Source organism: Genypterus blacodes, unplaced genomic scaffold (genome assembly GCF_046128005.1).
Source record: "Genypterus blacodes isolate CSIRO-AG114 ecotype Tasmania unplaced genomic scaffold, CSIRO-AGI_Gbla_v1 ptg000185l_1, whole genome shotgun sequence".
Lineage (NCBI taxonomy): Eukaryota > Metazoa > Chordata > Actinopteri > Ophidiiformes > Ophidiidae > Genypterus > Genypterus blacodes.
Genome location: NW_027466986.1, coordinates 2,777,004 through 2,792,500, shown reverse-complemented (window position 1 = coordinate 2,792,500; position 15,497 = coordinate 2,777,004). Strand labels below are relative to the sequence as shown.

At 48.1% G+C, this 15,497-nt stretch overlaps 1 protein-coding gene across 2 annotated transcripts in view; it reads right to left on the bottom strand.

Annotated features, from left to right (window-relative positions):
* The window catches only part of prox1a (prospero homeobox 1a), a 15,040-nt gene extending 1,863 nt beyond the window's left edge, over positions 1-13,177 (bottom strand). The window contains exons 1-3 of one of the 2 annotated variants that reach the window (XM_076168031.1): positions 12,736-13,177; positions 7,622-9,709; positions 3,396-3,503 (exon numbers count right to left, since the gene is read on the bottom strand). In XM_076168031.1, the coding sequence (XP_076024146.1) occupies positions 3,396-3,503; positions 7,622-9,643 (2,130 nt within the window). In that variant the 5' untranslated portion in view covers positions 9,644-9,709; positions 12,736-13,177. Of the gene's footprint in view, positions 1-3,395; positions 3,504-7,621; positions 9,710-12,427; positions 12,515-12,735 lie in introns of those variants that run through there. The other variant, XM_076168032.1, reaches the window with a different exon arrangement.
* Between the last annotated feature and the right edge of the window lie 2,320 nt (positions 13,178-15,497).

Sequence of the window (15,497 nt, the reverse complement as noted above, 5' to 3'; positions counted from 1 at the left end):
CGGAACGTGAGGAGTCAGCAAGCCGGGGTCGTGACATCCCAGTGTCAAACAAACAAACTACTGACACTTACAAATATGTCGGCTATTCTTAAACACACACACAATACGGCAGGCAGACTTGATGGTTAGAGCGTGCCCAGTGTGTGTGTGTCTGTGTGTGTGTGTGTGTGTGTGTGTGTGTGTTCACCCTGTTTTCACTCTTTTCGCGGTCAAAACTTTTGCTTTAATAAATTGCCGTTGTGTTCTGAGGGGAGGCCTCAAACTTGCTGACTCCCTCCTTTCCTGCCCTCCTTTCCTTTCCTCAGACTTGAGTCCTTGCCGCCCCGTGAACCTCGGAGACATTAGCAGGATTGTGTGCGTGCGTGTGTGTGTGTGTGTGTGTGTGTGTGTGAGAGAGAGATTGAGCTCTTACATACTGAAGATTAAAGTCGGCGTAAGAGTTACCATCGCTCACGCGGGAGACCTTTGGTGTCACGGCGGCCCGGTGACAGAGACATTTGTCACTTTGGACAGGGAGGACTTTATTACTCCACAGCACAGGGAGGACACGTGTGAGGGACCCGCCGCGCACAACCACACAATGTACACAAAAGAAGACCCGGTACAGTATAGATTTCATGAAACGCTCCCAGAAAAAGGGGACTCGCTACGAATTTGGGCGAAGTGTACCCCCACCAACCCCCCCCTTGTCCCCCTGTGGCTTGAGCAGTCTCGGTTCATTAAATTGCTGGTGGGGGGACGGAGACGCCCTGATAGCGGTTAAGGACGCGAACGCTCAGGGTGGAGGGAGACGGAATCGGTTCAAAGGAGCACATCACTGCAGCTCCTTAATCAGGGCTGGCAGGGGTCAGGCCGCACACACACACACACAAACACACACATGAGATGCGGTGAGGAAAATGTGTGTGTTAGTGAGGGAGTGAGAGTGTGTGTGTGTGTGTGTGTGTGTGTGTGTGTGTGGCTGGCTGAGAGGCAGATGAGAGAGAGACAGCGAGAGCGCGTTTCTCACACTCACACTCAAGAGCCTGTGAAAGGTCAGCGTTTAGTGCTAACAGCACCACACGAAAACACCGAAGTGGCACACACACACACACTCACTAACACACACACACCTTCAGATACAGGCCCATACTTCCAGAATAGGAAAACACTCGAGTATCTCAAATTGTTTGCCGAACTGGGCTCAAAGTCTTTAGATTTAGAGTAACCAAACAAACACAATGTCAGCTGATTACACCGACGTGTGTGTGTGTGTTACAATCAGCGTGGGGTCTTCGATTGGACTGGAACTCTGTAACGTCCTGCACCTCTTGTGGTTTGTGGACGGCTGTCAAACATCTTTGACATCTTTAGTTTTGGTCATAAGCTCAGATATTCATTGGAAATTCCACTTCGTTGTGTGTGTGTGTTTGACAGTTGTGTGTGTGTGATTTTGTTTGTGTGTGTTCAGAGGAAAAGCCCGACAATACGATCGACAATGGAGCAGAGATGACCTCAGAGCGCGCCGCTACATCCAGAATAAGCGGAGAGAGAAGCGCAGAAAGGCACAGAAGCTGGTCTAGGCCCCTCTCTCTCTCTCTCTCTCTCTCTCTCTCTCTCTCTCTGTCTCCCACTCTCTCTCTCTCTCTCTCTCTCTGTCTCTCTCTCTCTCTCTCTCTCTCTCTCTCTCTCTCTCTCTCTCTCTCTCTCTCTCTCTGCCCCGCTCCCTTGCTCACCCTGCCGTAAGCCCCTCCGCAGTCATCGGGGCTTTCCGACGTTTCCTGTTTTCGCAGGGGTGAATTGTGGGAGATAATCTCCAGCTGCCTATTGGCTGACTGCACACAAAAAGCGGCCCTGGAAAGCGGGCTTTTGTCACCGCGGCGACTCAAATCCAGCGGCTGGCTTTTTCTTTCTGCCGGCCCCACCGAGGCACACACACACACACACACACACAGACATGGCGCGCAACACCATCAGCAAAAAAAAAAAGAAAAGAGAAGGAATGACATATAGAAAAGGGGGGGGGCGAAAAAAACCTGACCTCCACAACGTACAGCACGACTGGCCTGGATCTGCTAACAACTGAGTGAAAACAACTTCTTCACTGATAACAAGACAATGTCGGAGCTCGTACGCCTCCATCGCAAAGCACCAGCAATCATATTATGATGAGTATTATGAGCAAAAGTCAACCAAGTCACAAGCGTCTTGAAAGGAGCTTAATGGAGGGGAACAATAGCCGCGGCGTCCCCCGGTTGTTGGGGCAACCCACTTCCCACGTTCATTAGATCCTTGACAGTCAAGACCTGATTAGCCGGCAAGACTTCTTTCTGTTTTGTGTGCGTCTGCGTACAGCCACTCGCTCGGGGGCCACCCGGGCTGAATCTAATTAGTCCGTCTCATTCCCATACATGTCTGCTAACTTACATCTCCGATCCATTGTCTTCCACTGAAAACAAACACAAAGCGACGTGACTCATAATCCCCTTAACTATCTTGACCTTGTTTAAGTGTCGGGGGGCCGATGTCGTCCAATTAGGCCGCCGTCCTTGGGAATGTTCGACCGCAAAGAAAGCGAGAGAAAGAAACGAAATCGGCGAGAGGAACGTATAATTGCTTCGGTGTCAATTCAGAATCTCTGCGATTTTCGCCAACGACTTAACTGTTACAGTTGTCCGCCCAACTGCCCGCCCAACCGCCCGTCCGCCCTCCTCCCTCATCCTAGCTGCCTCGGTGCCCTCAGAGCGAATCACATGACCTGTGCGCGTTGTGGCTGGTAGTTACGGCATCCAACGGGGGCGAGGGGGGGAGGAACGGCCCAGGCGGGGGGGGGGCAGCTGGGAGAAAAGGGAATCTTTATCTCTGGATTTGAATAAGATGGCCTGGATCTGTCAGGGTGTTTACGCCCTCCGTATGGTCACAACAACACAAACAAACTCGGTCACATACACTAAACAGCCATTGTGCTGTTGTTTTTGTTTTAGCGCAGCTTAAAGTATTGTGCTTTGTTTTCCTAAACTCCCTTTATTCGTCTCCCTATGGAGTAAATGCTCATCCTTGCCATGTTCCTAAACCGACTCTTACTCGGCTCCCCTCCCCTCCCCTCCCTCTCCTCCATCCTCCCCTACACCTGCTCAGAAAACCACTCCTCCGTCTCCGGGCTCCAACCTCCTCTCTCTGCCCTCTCCACCCCTCCTACTCATCCCGCTTTTCATCTGTAGAACGCTCATGGGCTCTACCGCATGTAAACCCATTCAACTTCCTCTTCCTTCATCTTTTGCATAAAGCCATAACTTAGCCAGCGAGACGAGGGGCCTAATTTCCAGAGCGACGCAGCAAAGCAGGAAAAGAAAAAGGAGAGTGGAGCATGTTGTTCTTACACCTGAATTCTCACAAGACAAGAGTTTCGGACTTACCTTGACATCGGAGAAGAACATCTTGAGCATATTGGAGCTTGGGTAGCGGGTGTAGAAAAACATGAGCTTCGCCTTCTTCAGGTGATTGGGGGAAAGACCTTCCTGGATCTGAAAGGATCTGCAGTTAAGGTCATTTACACAGTCTGAGGAAAACCAAGTCGCTCATGATCAAACTATACATAAGCAGGAATTAGGGTTTGGTGAGAAATTCGGTTTAGGCTTACACGTAACCAAATGTCCTTAGCCGGCGGCGCTGAAGACAGTGCGCCCAGTCAAGGCCATTTGCTTGCAATTAGCATCGTCCGTATCAGGTGTGAGAGCGTCACGGTAAATAAAACACTGGCCGGCACGACAGCCGACCGCTTTTACATAAGGAGGCTCATTTCACAGTCAAAGTAAGCAAATGCCTTCCCCAGTACCCCTCACCAACCTCCGCGTGGAAAAAGGAGGAAGAAAAAAGAGAGAGAGAGAGAGAGAGACATTTGCATATCACAAACAAAGACAGCAGTTAACGCCAGTGACGGGCAAGAGGGCCTAATGGCTTGGCGACAGCACATGCCAAGCAACGAATGCGACGGTTTCTGATGTTGGCTTCATATCAGTAACAAAACAAGGTCTCGGAGATGGTCCCTTACACCGGCCCAAGGAAGATGAAAAGCCTCCTTGTGCGCACACACACGCTCGCTCGCACACACACACACACGTCGGCCATATTCAAATACATGTCAGACACCTTGTCTTCCTAATGGATCGCCGGGATTGAACAGCGGAGCGGATGGAGATAGGCTGGTGGGGGGCACCTTGAGGGATAGTATGGTTCCAACCTTCAATTACACCCCCCCCCCCCATCCTCCTCCTTCCCGTGCTCCACCCCTAACCGCCCCCCTTACACCCCCCCTCCCACCCACCCCTCCAAGCCTTTTCTGCTGCTGCCAAACCCTTGGAGGAGGAAAAGAAGGAGGAGGAGAAGGAGAAGAGGGGCTCGGAGGCTTTGGACTCTGCCAGTGATGGGGGGGTTGCGTGTTGGGGGGGGGGACTGAAACACATCTGCGCCACCGAACGGCCCAAACCATTTCCATGGTGAATTAACGGCCGTATAATGCATCTGATAATATCAATCTGGAGTATAAGACATTGAAAAGGGACTGGGGATGGTGGGGGCGGGCTGCATGTTTAAAAAACCTTGGGCTGCTACGAAGAGGGGTTCTTCATCACGCAGGAGCGGGACAGGAGTTTAAATTACACCGAAGACACAGGCCCAAGTTTTTCCACGTGAAGATTGTTTACACTCGAGTGGACAAAATACATTGGCTGGACGTTATTTATGATCTACGAGGGGGGGGCGGCGGTGATCGTTAAAATCAGTCAAGTGTCCAGATGCGGCCGTAACTATAGAGTCAGGAAGAAGGCATCAGCTGCTAGATTGGATTGCCCTTGGCCCTCTGGGTGACACAGGGTTCCCATTTTAAGACGCCAGCGAATGCGGGACCCACGACGGTTTGGCTCCTTTAAAAACCCCTGCCTACTTTGTGTGAATCGGAGGGAAGAGAGAGAGGGAGAGAGAGAGAGACAGAGGGAGAGAGAGAGAGAGAGAGAGAGAGCTCAGTGAGGGTCTTATGGGGGAAACCCTGGCAGGCTGGTGTTACTCTGACAGGCCTGGCAAAAAAGAGCAGCACTTCACTCTCCACACCACACCATCTGCTCCAAGTGGAGGGGGTACAATGGATCCACAGACACAGAGAGAGAGAGCGAACGACAGAGAGAGAGAGAGAGATGGTAAAAGAGAGAGCGGCAGAGGGAGAGAGAGAGCTTTTTAGGTAGGGCAAGGTGAGAGGTTTTTTTGCGTTGATAGCCGCGGCGCACTTACACTGAGATTAGTTTGTTTTCATGATTTCAATGAGGGCGCCATTTTCCTTTCCATTTCACAATCATTACAATTAAAATTATTTCGAAACAAAAAAAACGTTGAGGCTTTACCTCCATGGCCATAAACGCTATATCGCCTCCCTTCAGCAGACAATTAGGAAGCTTCATATCTCCTGATGAGGCATTTTCATCTCCAATTCGCTCACAGCTTGCAAATGTAATTGTGATTGGACTTAGGGGTGGCGTGCAAGGCTATTATTTTGTCATGATGGTGCACTCAGACCAGCTGGCCCACTGTTCGCCTGCCACATCTGACAAGACATCATCATTCTCGCAACACTTCCCCAAAGCCCAAAGTCATGAGAGGGAAATAGCTGCTCCACTCCCTGATTCCAGGTGTAAGGACAAGAAGATTTGGAGTCGGACTGAGAACAAATGAGAAAACTGATAGCGGCCATCTGCTCCACAACGCTGCCGAGAGCCGGTGAACTTGAACACACCTCGCAAAATGTCTGACGAGCTGCCTCTCACTTCTTACGCTTAGAAATAACAACAAACGGATAACAACTGCTAATGACTAAGGATAATAAATCAAATATTGATCATCAAATAAACCTATAGGAACATATAAACTAAATGAGTTGATGCAGAATATATTATAACTATGCCAGAGGAATCAGTAAAAACGCTAAATCAAATGCTTAAAAATATAGATTTTTTTTTTTTTTTGGAAATTAATTATTAATTCATATACAGTATAAATAAAATGCTTCATACATTCAGAACTTTGGAAATTGTGGAAATCAAAAACAAAAGAGGAGCGAACTGGCAGCGTGTGGACGCGTTGTTCCGCCTGTTCTCTCTGTTTGGGGAGTACATCTGTTAATGCCCTGAATTTATAAACGCTACAATGAAAGCCACAGCATCTGGCATATGTGGTTATTGTTTGTTTTCTACTTTCTCTCACTCTCTGTGCGTCTCTCTTCCCTTTTCTCTTTTCATCCTTCCATCGGGAGCCCGTAGAAGCAAAGGATTATGGATCTCTGGAAAGCGCTCACCCTTGGGTCAGAAGACAAGACAAGGCGAGGTAATGAAAGATAAACAGCTCGCTGCAAACACCTGTTAACGTCCGCTTCAAAGAAAAGACGGGGAGGAGGGGGTTTTGCAGGGAGGGAAAACAAAAAAAGAAGTATTTGGCTGCCAAGCAACAGCCAAAAGGCCCCCCGGGCTGTTGACAGATCTTTATGAAATGAAAAAAAGAGAAAAGAAACGACAATGATTGTGGGCTTTTTACAACAGCGATGGGTGATAAGAGGAACAGAAGAGAAAACACAAGCAGTCATAAATATACATCTTTACCGAGTCCTCAGGCGAACCTTTAGTGACACGCACACACACACACACAAAACACACCCGGCACAGAAAAGGTAAGGCCCTCAGGTACTCAGGTAATCACGATAAACATAACCGCACAATAGCAAAAACAAGGCATCAGATGTGTAAAAGTACACGTTTCCCTTAATAATCCAGCTGGGGCGACCGCAAAAAAACGGCAACAAAAAAAAAAGAGATGGCGGATTAAATTGTTCAGGAAGCAGTAAATGTGATATACGGAGAGCCGCCGTGACATGAATCAAACTTTTATAAGGGGGAAGGTGGTTGAATACTTTGGGGCTAAGGAGGTATGGGGAGACAGAGAATGTATCTGTTTAAGCTATTAGTCCCGAGGCCCCACAGGGATTCAATCTGAGCCTCCCATAGGGGATAGCCTCTTTATCCACAGGGCACGATTGGGGCACACTGGGGTTAAACTATAAGGGAGGCTATATAACACCATTGTGTGCCAAGTTTCTGGATGCTATCTCTCTCCGTCTTTCAGACTATTTTCGTTTTTGTTTTGTTTTTTTTTATAAAGGGAATTGGGGCGGTAAATGTCGTGGGGACCTAATCTTCCTGAGTAAGTGATATGTGACAAGAGTGCTTTTAAAGCACTTAGGATTGAAGATGAAGAAAAGGCTGCGCGGCGCTGTGAGAAAGACGAGGTATGAGTGTAAAAATAAACAATGCGGTACAATAAGGAAGAGAACAAACACAGTGGGAGGAACAGTGATTCATCAACAAATTCTCCGTTTCTTAGGCTGCTTTCAAAAAGGTTTGAAAGATTGCATTTTTAACTCTTTATGGCTCAGACGCATTAATTTGAATTTTGGGGATCTGATTTTGTACTTTAAAATGAACATCATGAACGTAGTAATAAAAAACATCATACACAAATATGAAGCTGCTATGATTCAAAGTATTTCCTCTCCCAAACACAAACAGACACACACACACACCACACTGAATGCATGAAAGGATACATTGCTGCCAGAGTAGGGTGAGATGTCGGCCATATCCTGGAGGTCACTGCACTCAGACTTGATGAGGGACAGGGAGAGTCCCTCGGCTGTGCTGCCAGTGTGAGTTGGTGAACAAGAACGGTGGTGGTGGTGCCCCATGTGGTGGTGACCCGACGCCATCTTGGTTCTCAAGCTGGTGGTCTCCCTGGACAGGTCCATGGAGTCGGGCGACGAACGGTCCTTGCCCGGGTAACCACCTGAGGGTGCGCCCAGGGGACTTTGAAAAGGGTAACCCATGAGCGGCAGGGGGAAGGGGTGTCTGAAAGATGGTGGGCTGAAACCCATGGAGGCGGAGAGAGAGGAGGGGTGGAGGGAGGGGTGGTGGTGCCCGCCGTGGGCACCCACAGCGGAGGACTGGTGGTGGTGGTGGTGGTGGTGGTGGTCACTGGGTGTCTTCCTCACTACTAAAGGCAGCGCCTCGGTTTGGTCATTGACAGTGCCTGGCATCCCTGGCATGCCGGGAAAAGAGTCTAACGGGTTAGGAATTATGACATCGCCGAAGCACTGCAGCCTCTGGTTGGCGGTGTGGAAGTTGGGGTTGTCTCCATTGACAGCAGTGGGGAACCTCTCAGGAGGTATGGAAAGCGGGGGGAAGGCCTGCTGCGGTGTGGGGCGTGGTGGCTTGGCGAACACCTTCACCACCGTGTCCACCACCTGGGTCATGGCGGAGTTGAGCTCTTGCTTCAGAGTTTCTGCCAGCTGTTTACCTTCAGCGTGCATGGAGGCGCCCGGACCTCCCGGCCCTTTGCTCCGACCCAGCCCCTCTCTCCTGGGTTTCTCTCTATCCGCTAACAGAGCCTGTTCCTGAAGCAACGCTCGTGCCCGGTCAAGGAAGTGGCCTGGGTCCAGGTCAGACATCTCATTGTCAGATCGCATTTCATCTCCACCTCTGTCATCGCCGCCGGTGTCAGACCTGGCCGGGCTGTCCCCGGACATGTTTCCTATGTCATTGTGGAGGTCATTATGGAGGTCGTTGTGTTCTGAGTCGTCGGTTGAGTCGTAGATCTGAAAGAACTTCTCCTGCAGCTGGCGTAGCTGCTTCTGCATGTCCTCCAGCTGCAGCTTCAGTTGCCGCCGCTCCTCCTGCTTCTGTTCCTTCCTCTGGCAAACCAGTTGGGTGAAGCTCTGCTGTTGCTGCTGAGGCAAACGCTGCTTGCGCTTGTTCTCTCTGATGCTATTGCTGCTGCATACCTCACCTCCCCGCGGGCTGCTGGGGGCCTGCTGCTGAGACTGAGGGGGGCAATCTAACTCCATCTCCCTGTCCCCGTCCATCTCACGGTCGCGCTCATGGCGGGAAGCGGCCGGTATGACCACGCTGGGTGAGTGGCTCATACCGCGAATAATGTTCTCTACTCGAGCCCGTTTGGCGCGCAGGTGCTCATCATTGAGACGCTCGATGTCAAAGGTGCCCAAACCAGGTGGACGGCCAAATGGTGACAGGCATTCCTGAGGGGTGCTGTCCTGGGAGGAGTTACTACAGGCATCCTCCTGGGGAGCTTCTGAGCCGGCACTGGAGAGCCCTGAGCCGGGGAATCCCCCGTCCCCTCTCTCACATCTGTCCCCTCGATCTCCTCTTTCTGGTCCTCCTCCATTTTTAGCCATGTTATTCTTGAGAAGCTGGGAGATGATGGTGGTGCCAGGGAAAGGCATCATTGTGTCCTCGTATGAGTTGGCCCGCTTCAGGAGTTTTCGGAGTACATTGGACTTGGACTCGCTGTCACTGGCTGAAATGACACCAGGCCCACCATGTGGCTGCACCACAGAGCACTCCATGGAGTCAGCGTCTGATCCGTGATGAGAGTGGGAGCTCAGAGAGTTCATGGCACTGAAAATGGCTGCTTTGGCGCGGGCAATATTATCACTGGTTGCTGTTGTGGCTGCTGCTGCGGAAGCTGTGCTACCGACGGTCCTCTTAACACCGATGTCCACACGTCTTCGCTTGGTCTGTCTGTTCAGGAGGGAGTCGCTGTCATGGTCCGGCATCACGGGCTACTGCTATTGGGCCATATCCCACAAAGCCAATCCTCTAGGATCAAAGCCTCTGAGTACCTGAGGACAAAAATTCACAGATGCATGACTCGACAAAGTGAATGGTATTTTCAGAATTTAAGTCAGTCTTTAAGTCAGAAGCAGGACGCTAAGGAGAATTAATTGCATAAATCTAGAAGAACACCTCAATTTAAAAACTACAACATTAATAGGAGAAATGCGTGAAAGTTTCCGATCGAGTGAAACAATTAACATATTTGCCCCCGGAGAGTTACGTGAACAGACAGGGCCGAGCGAGGTGAAAAACAGAAAGGGACAACAAGCAATCAGTCTTAATGTGTTTCTGCGGTGATGTCAGCAGGATTATATTAAAGCAGTATGGACCAGTGATAGGGAGGATACATGGAACAGGAGAGATGGGGGCAGAATTAGGCCTTGGCTCAGCATTCCAGGGCAAAGTCCTACATTTTATCCTGTCCCGTTACACGCCGTGCGACACTGAACCAGTTCCCACGGAACACAAAGCTGCATAAAATTATGATAATTACTTAAGTATTTGTCCTCATTTCCATGTTTGTGTGTTGTGAGCCAACGTGGAAGCTATTCACTCAGGAAGTAAAACGCAAAGAAATAAGGTTAAGATTATGTCCAAATATTCTCTAAATAAGAGTGTAGTGTCACTTTAAATGTGAGTTCAGTCCGTAGACCATTCGACAAAATACTCTCATTTTAAAACATATTAATGCATTGTATGATTTTAAAATGCATGTCCTGTGTTCACATGAACCAATATGGCCATCATATCTTAAGCAACGGGAAGAGTGACACATAAAAGAAACACAAAATAGGCCTATTGATTTTGGTGCCAGCGTGAGCTCACTTCTGTGTTTTTTTGTTTGTCTTTTCATCTGGCAAGGGCAGTTAATTCTGCTCAAATGAATAGGTCACAGGGGTCAACTCTGGCAAGGAGCAACCTAAAGCGCTCTTACAAAAACCCTAATGCCCCTCTGAAAGCGAAACGTTTTGTCAGTACCCGGCCTGCATCAATAATGCTATGTAAGCAGCGGCTGCAGTGTCTCAGCCGCTGACATATCAGATGCATCTCATCTGTATTGTGGAGACATTATCAGTCAATTTAATCTACATGACGCTTTTCAGTAAAACACTTGTAAAATGTAGAATTTTAACAATGAATTCATTCCAAAATTAAAGACTAAAGTGGTGTAAACACAATTTTCCTTTTTACCGTCTTTAGCAAAATGTCACATCTTATTAAGAGCAAGTGTGTGTGTGCCTCAAACACCACAATTAAAATATACTAAATACAAACACAACTTTAACTTTACAGGAATACATCCAAATATTATGCCAATTATTTTATAATGCATCTGTAGCTGTTGCTTTAATATATGATTTAAAACACTTAAAAGTCAAGGTGAGCGATCCAGACTTTACGTTCTGTGGCAAAAGCTGATCAACCACATTTCATGAACAGAATGAGTAAAAATAAAGCTCACAGTAAATGTCAATCATTGATTACATTACATAAACAAATATTTTTTTAAATAAGAAAAGGAATTTATTTAGTTATCTTTGCATGTGAAAAGTCCTCTGGTAAAATCCAAGGCTTCATTATGATCACTTATAGTCTCTCACACACACACACACACACACACTCACACACACACATATCCAGGCACAACTTTGCATTGGCTTTGTCTGTGGCATGCAGAGGCAAGTTGGAAGTCTGAGATGCACAACTACACACATTTCAGCGTAATTGTCGGGACAAAGGTGTTAAAACAGGCCCAGGGTCAGGCTGGAGGAGAGGACCCGGATCAGACCCCAAACACGTCCTCAGCACGTGAAAGAGACTCTATTCTCACACATAAAGACGCTCTGTGATCCGTGACACCGGGACCAGGTCCTGACAGGCACCTCAGCCTCAGACAGGAGGACATACATCTCCAAGAAGACAAACCTCGACTCGACCGCCTCAGGACCTAAACAATGGGCTTGAAATACACCAGCACCTGTCTCTCCCGGCGGCGCACCTGTCTCTCATTGCCCATGCGCACTTCCCCTCTCTCTCTCTCTCTCTCTCTCTCTCTCTCTCTCTCTCTCTCTCACACACACACGCGCGCGCGCGCGCGCACACACACACACACACACACACACACACACACACACACACACACACAAAACCCTTTCAACAACTCCTAAGGAACTGCAAACGCGTTTAGGGAACAATGAGCGTTCAACCGCTGAAACTTTGAGATCTCCAAACTTTCCCATAGATTCCGGAAGCTTGTGCGCGCGTGTAAACCCCAACAAGACGCGAGAATAGGAGGACGGAGAAGAAAAAGAAGAAGAGCTCGCATTAGATCTGGCTTAAATGGAAATATATGCCGGGTTTAACAAGTGTCCATCGATCTAATAAACACATTAAAGGTGCCAAATTCATACAAAACACACAGGAGAATTGTGATAAACAAACGGAGTAACTGTTTAGACGCGGTTAGGGTTAACGCCGCCTGTCATCGCGCTGTTTTAACCCGCAGTTAAAACAGCAAAATCATGCTTTTCAAACACAAACTACGAGCGAGTTTGTCCCTCAAATTCTACCCGTCACACACGCACACGCACACACAAACACAAACACAAACACAAACACACACACTCACACTCTCTCACACACACACACAATCACGTCCCCCCCGCCCGTCCCCCCGACCACAATCAAGCTTGTAACAACACACGCTCACGTACCGAACTTACTTCGCAAAGTTCCAAATCAACTCGGATGATGAAGGCAGAGCTCATCCTCTTCTTCAACACATCACAGGCTGCTCGGCGTGTAACTCTTTATTATCGCATTATCGCGCACGAGGAAGAGGAGGAGGAGGAGGAAAGTGGGGGGCGAAATTGTCGTATCGATGTGATTAGCTGGACGGTGGGATATTTTGTTTTTACACCTTAATGCCGTTTTGATTTTGTTGTTTTTTGTTCGCCCACCGCGCGCAGGCGAGGTGGGACGCGAGGAAGAGAGGAAGAGAGGAAGAGTATCCGAGGACAAGGTTACTTACCCTTTAGATGAAGAGAGGCGAGATCAGCCCGAAAACCGGAGAACAGGCGCTGGCAGCGGAGTTGTGGGGATCGCTGGATGCCGAGGAAATAATAATGTCTCAGAGGAGGAAGAGGCTGGAATAAAGTGAGCGTGTGGCGAAGAGGAGGAGGAGGAGGAGAGAAAAAAGGAAAAGTAGAGAAGATAAAAAAGAGCTCGGTGCGCGTCGGTGTGTCCCTCTATCCTCTGCCGCGACTAAAAAGAGCGAGAGACATACAGAGAACGCTAAGAGAAAGACAGCGAGAGAGAGAGAGAGAGAGAGAGCGAGAGAGAGAAGCGTGTGTGTCTCTCTCTGTGTGCGCGCGTGTGTGTGAGTGTGAGTGAGAGAGTGTGTGTCTGGGGATGCAGGGGGAGCCTGGATGCTGGAGCGCCGCTCCTCCGCCACTAAAACAAGATTCACTTTAAGACGCTGCGCTGGAAGGAAGCAGGAAGACGTGCCCGCGTCACGCGGGGCGTGACGTCACCACCGCAGCCTGGACCAATAGGAGCGGCGCGTCCCCGAGGCCCCCGGACACCGGAGCGACGCGCTGAACTTGACCAGGGAGAGAGTGGGACTCGAACCTGCAAAGGGAGACAGAGAGAGAGAGAGAGAGAGAGAGAGAGAGAGAGAGAGAGAGAGAGAGAGAGAGAGAGAGAAAAGGAAACATCACTCTTTCTATCATCCCTTTCTTCCCCAAATCGGGAAATCGACGGTCCGAGTAAGACGCGCCTTTACGCACCAACACGCAATCACAAGCACACACACACACACACACACACACACACACACACACACACACACACACACACACACACACACACACACACACAGCCTCTGTTTGCGTCTTTCGTAGTCATTTAATGCTATAATTAAGATATTAAATGTTAAATATATGAAAGTTGAAAAAATAACGGCAGCGATCTTTGTCGTCCTGTGCAGTTATTTAGAGATTTAAGCGTCAGAATAAAAGAGGATTTAATAGTTAAAGACAATTATAGTTGGTTTCTACGGCAACAAGTGAACTTAAATCGCTCCAGTGTGTTTCATTCACTCAGCGGTTTTTATAGGAAAACGCAAGATTTTAAGAGGAATTACACAGATTTGATAGTTCTGTTTCTTTCCGTTAGATTTGCCATCCGCGTAGTTTTTACCTTCGCCTGTAAATATTGCAAATTAAACTGGTTTATTATTTTTCTACAATCCAAATTCAGACGCTTTTGGATTTCATGGTACTGTACTTATCAACCTTTACCTCTAACTAACCTCCCTGGATCTACTTTGTGATTTTAAAATTAATTGAATGATCAACTTCCTCCTTTTCCCAAGTGACTAAATAAACACATAAAGTCGTTTTTGAATATGAGTATTTGTTTATTTTTTTCTTATTTGTACAGATGACAGGTGTGTATTACGGCTGTGTGTTCTCAAAGGGGCTTTTACACGCGTGGGTCACTGGGGGATTGGACGCACAGAAGTGTCAGGTAGAGAGATATTCAGCATATAGTTTGATTTACAGATTATCAAGGGCGACATAGAGAGAGAGGGAGAGAGAGAGAGGGGGGAGAGAGAGAGAGAGAGAGAGAGAGAGAGAGAGAGCGATTGTCAGTCATATCAGCCGCTTTGATACACGCGTTCATTGTCATCAAAATGTTTATTCGTGATCCGTTATCAAACTGCTCGTTAAATAATCGAGGCCATGTTTCTATCGGTTTGTTTCGATGAATTATTCGATTATTTTTCTCCTCTCTGCCTTTGAAACTTCATCACCTGTAGCCGCGGACACTGAAACCCGATCCCCGTTGGACGCTTCTTGATTTATGAAATGCTGCCGTCTGATCACCCTCTCTCTCACACACACACACACATACACACTCCCCCCTCTCTCTCTCACACACACACACACCGAATTCGTACAAATTACTCGAATAATTAAATCCCTATTTAGCGCTTTTGGTCGACTGATCAACTTTAACACATTAATAACACAGGTGACGTCGCGATGTGTTTGTTATGATGAGGTCACTTCTGCTTCCTTTCCGTGAACTGAACTAAATCACAATAAAGCGGAATTATTGTAAATCGACCGTAATTTCTGGAATCGATCACTTCTACATTTTGAACTCTGCCTGCAGATTACAAACAGCGAATTGCTTGGAAACAAACACACACACAAACGCACTGTGTAATTACAATTCTAATTATTATCAATAACAGTAATAATTTAAGTACAACACTATGTTATATTATTGATTGTTAATTTGGTGCAGGCAGTTGTAACATTTGTTTTGTTTTCCAGATTGTTTATAGCTTTTCAGATCCATTTGTTTCCTTTAAAATCTTTTTTTATCCTCCTGCACAAACAGGATCTCACGAGAAATCTTCTTTTCCATAATGACCCCGCATGTGCTGCTGCCAGAGAGGAAAAGGCGCGTCTCGTTTCCATGTCGCAAGCAAGTGTGTGTTTTTGGGGGAGGACGAGCAAAAAAAATAATAATTTGCAACTATGTCAGCAAAGTTTGGTGTCTGGAGTGTGTTTTCCAAAGCAGGTGTCTCGGACCCGGACTGGCCTGTGGCTCATCTGGCCTCGGCTCCCCAGGGTGCCGTCGCCGCACACACACACACACACACACACACATACGCACACACGCAGGCTGTAAAAACAGGCCGGGGGAACATTAAAGAGTCTCCCGTGTTTGGAAACGGAAGCCTCGGATGAGGTGTAGAGGAAACGGCGCTGGTTTCGC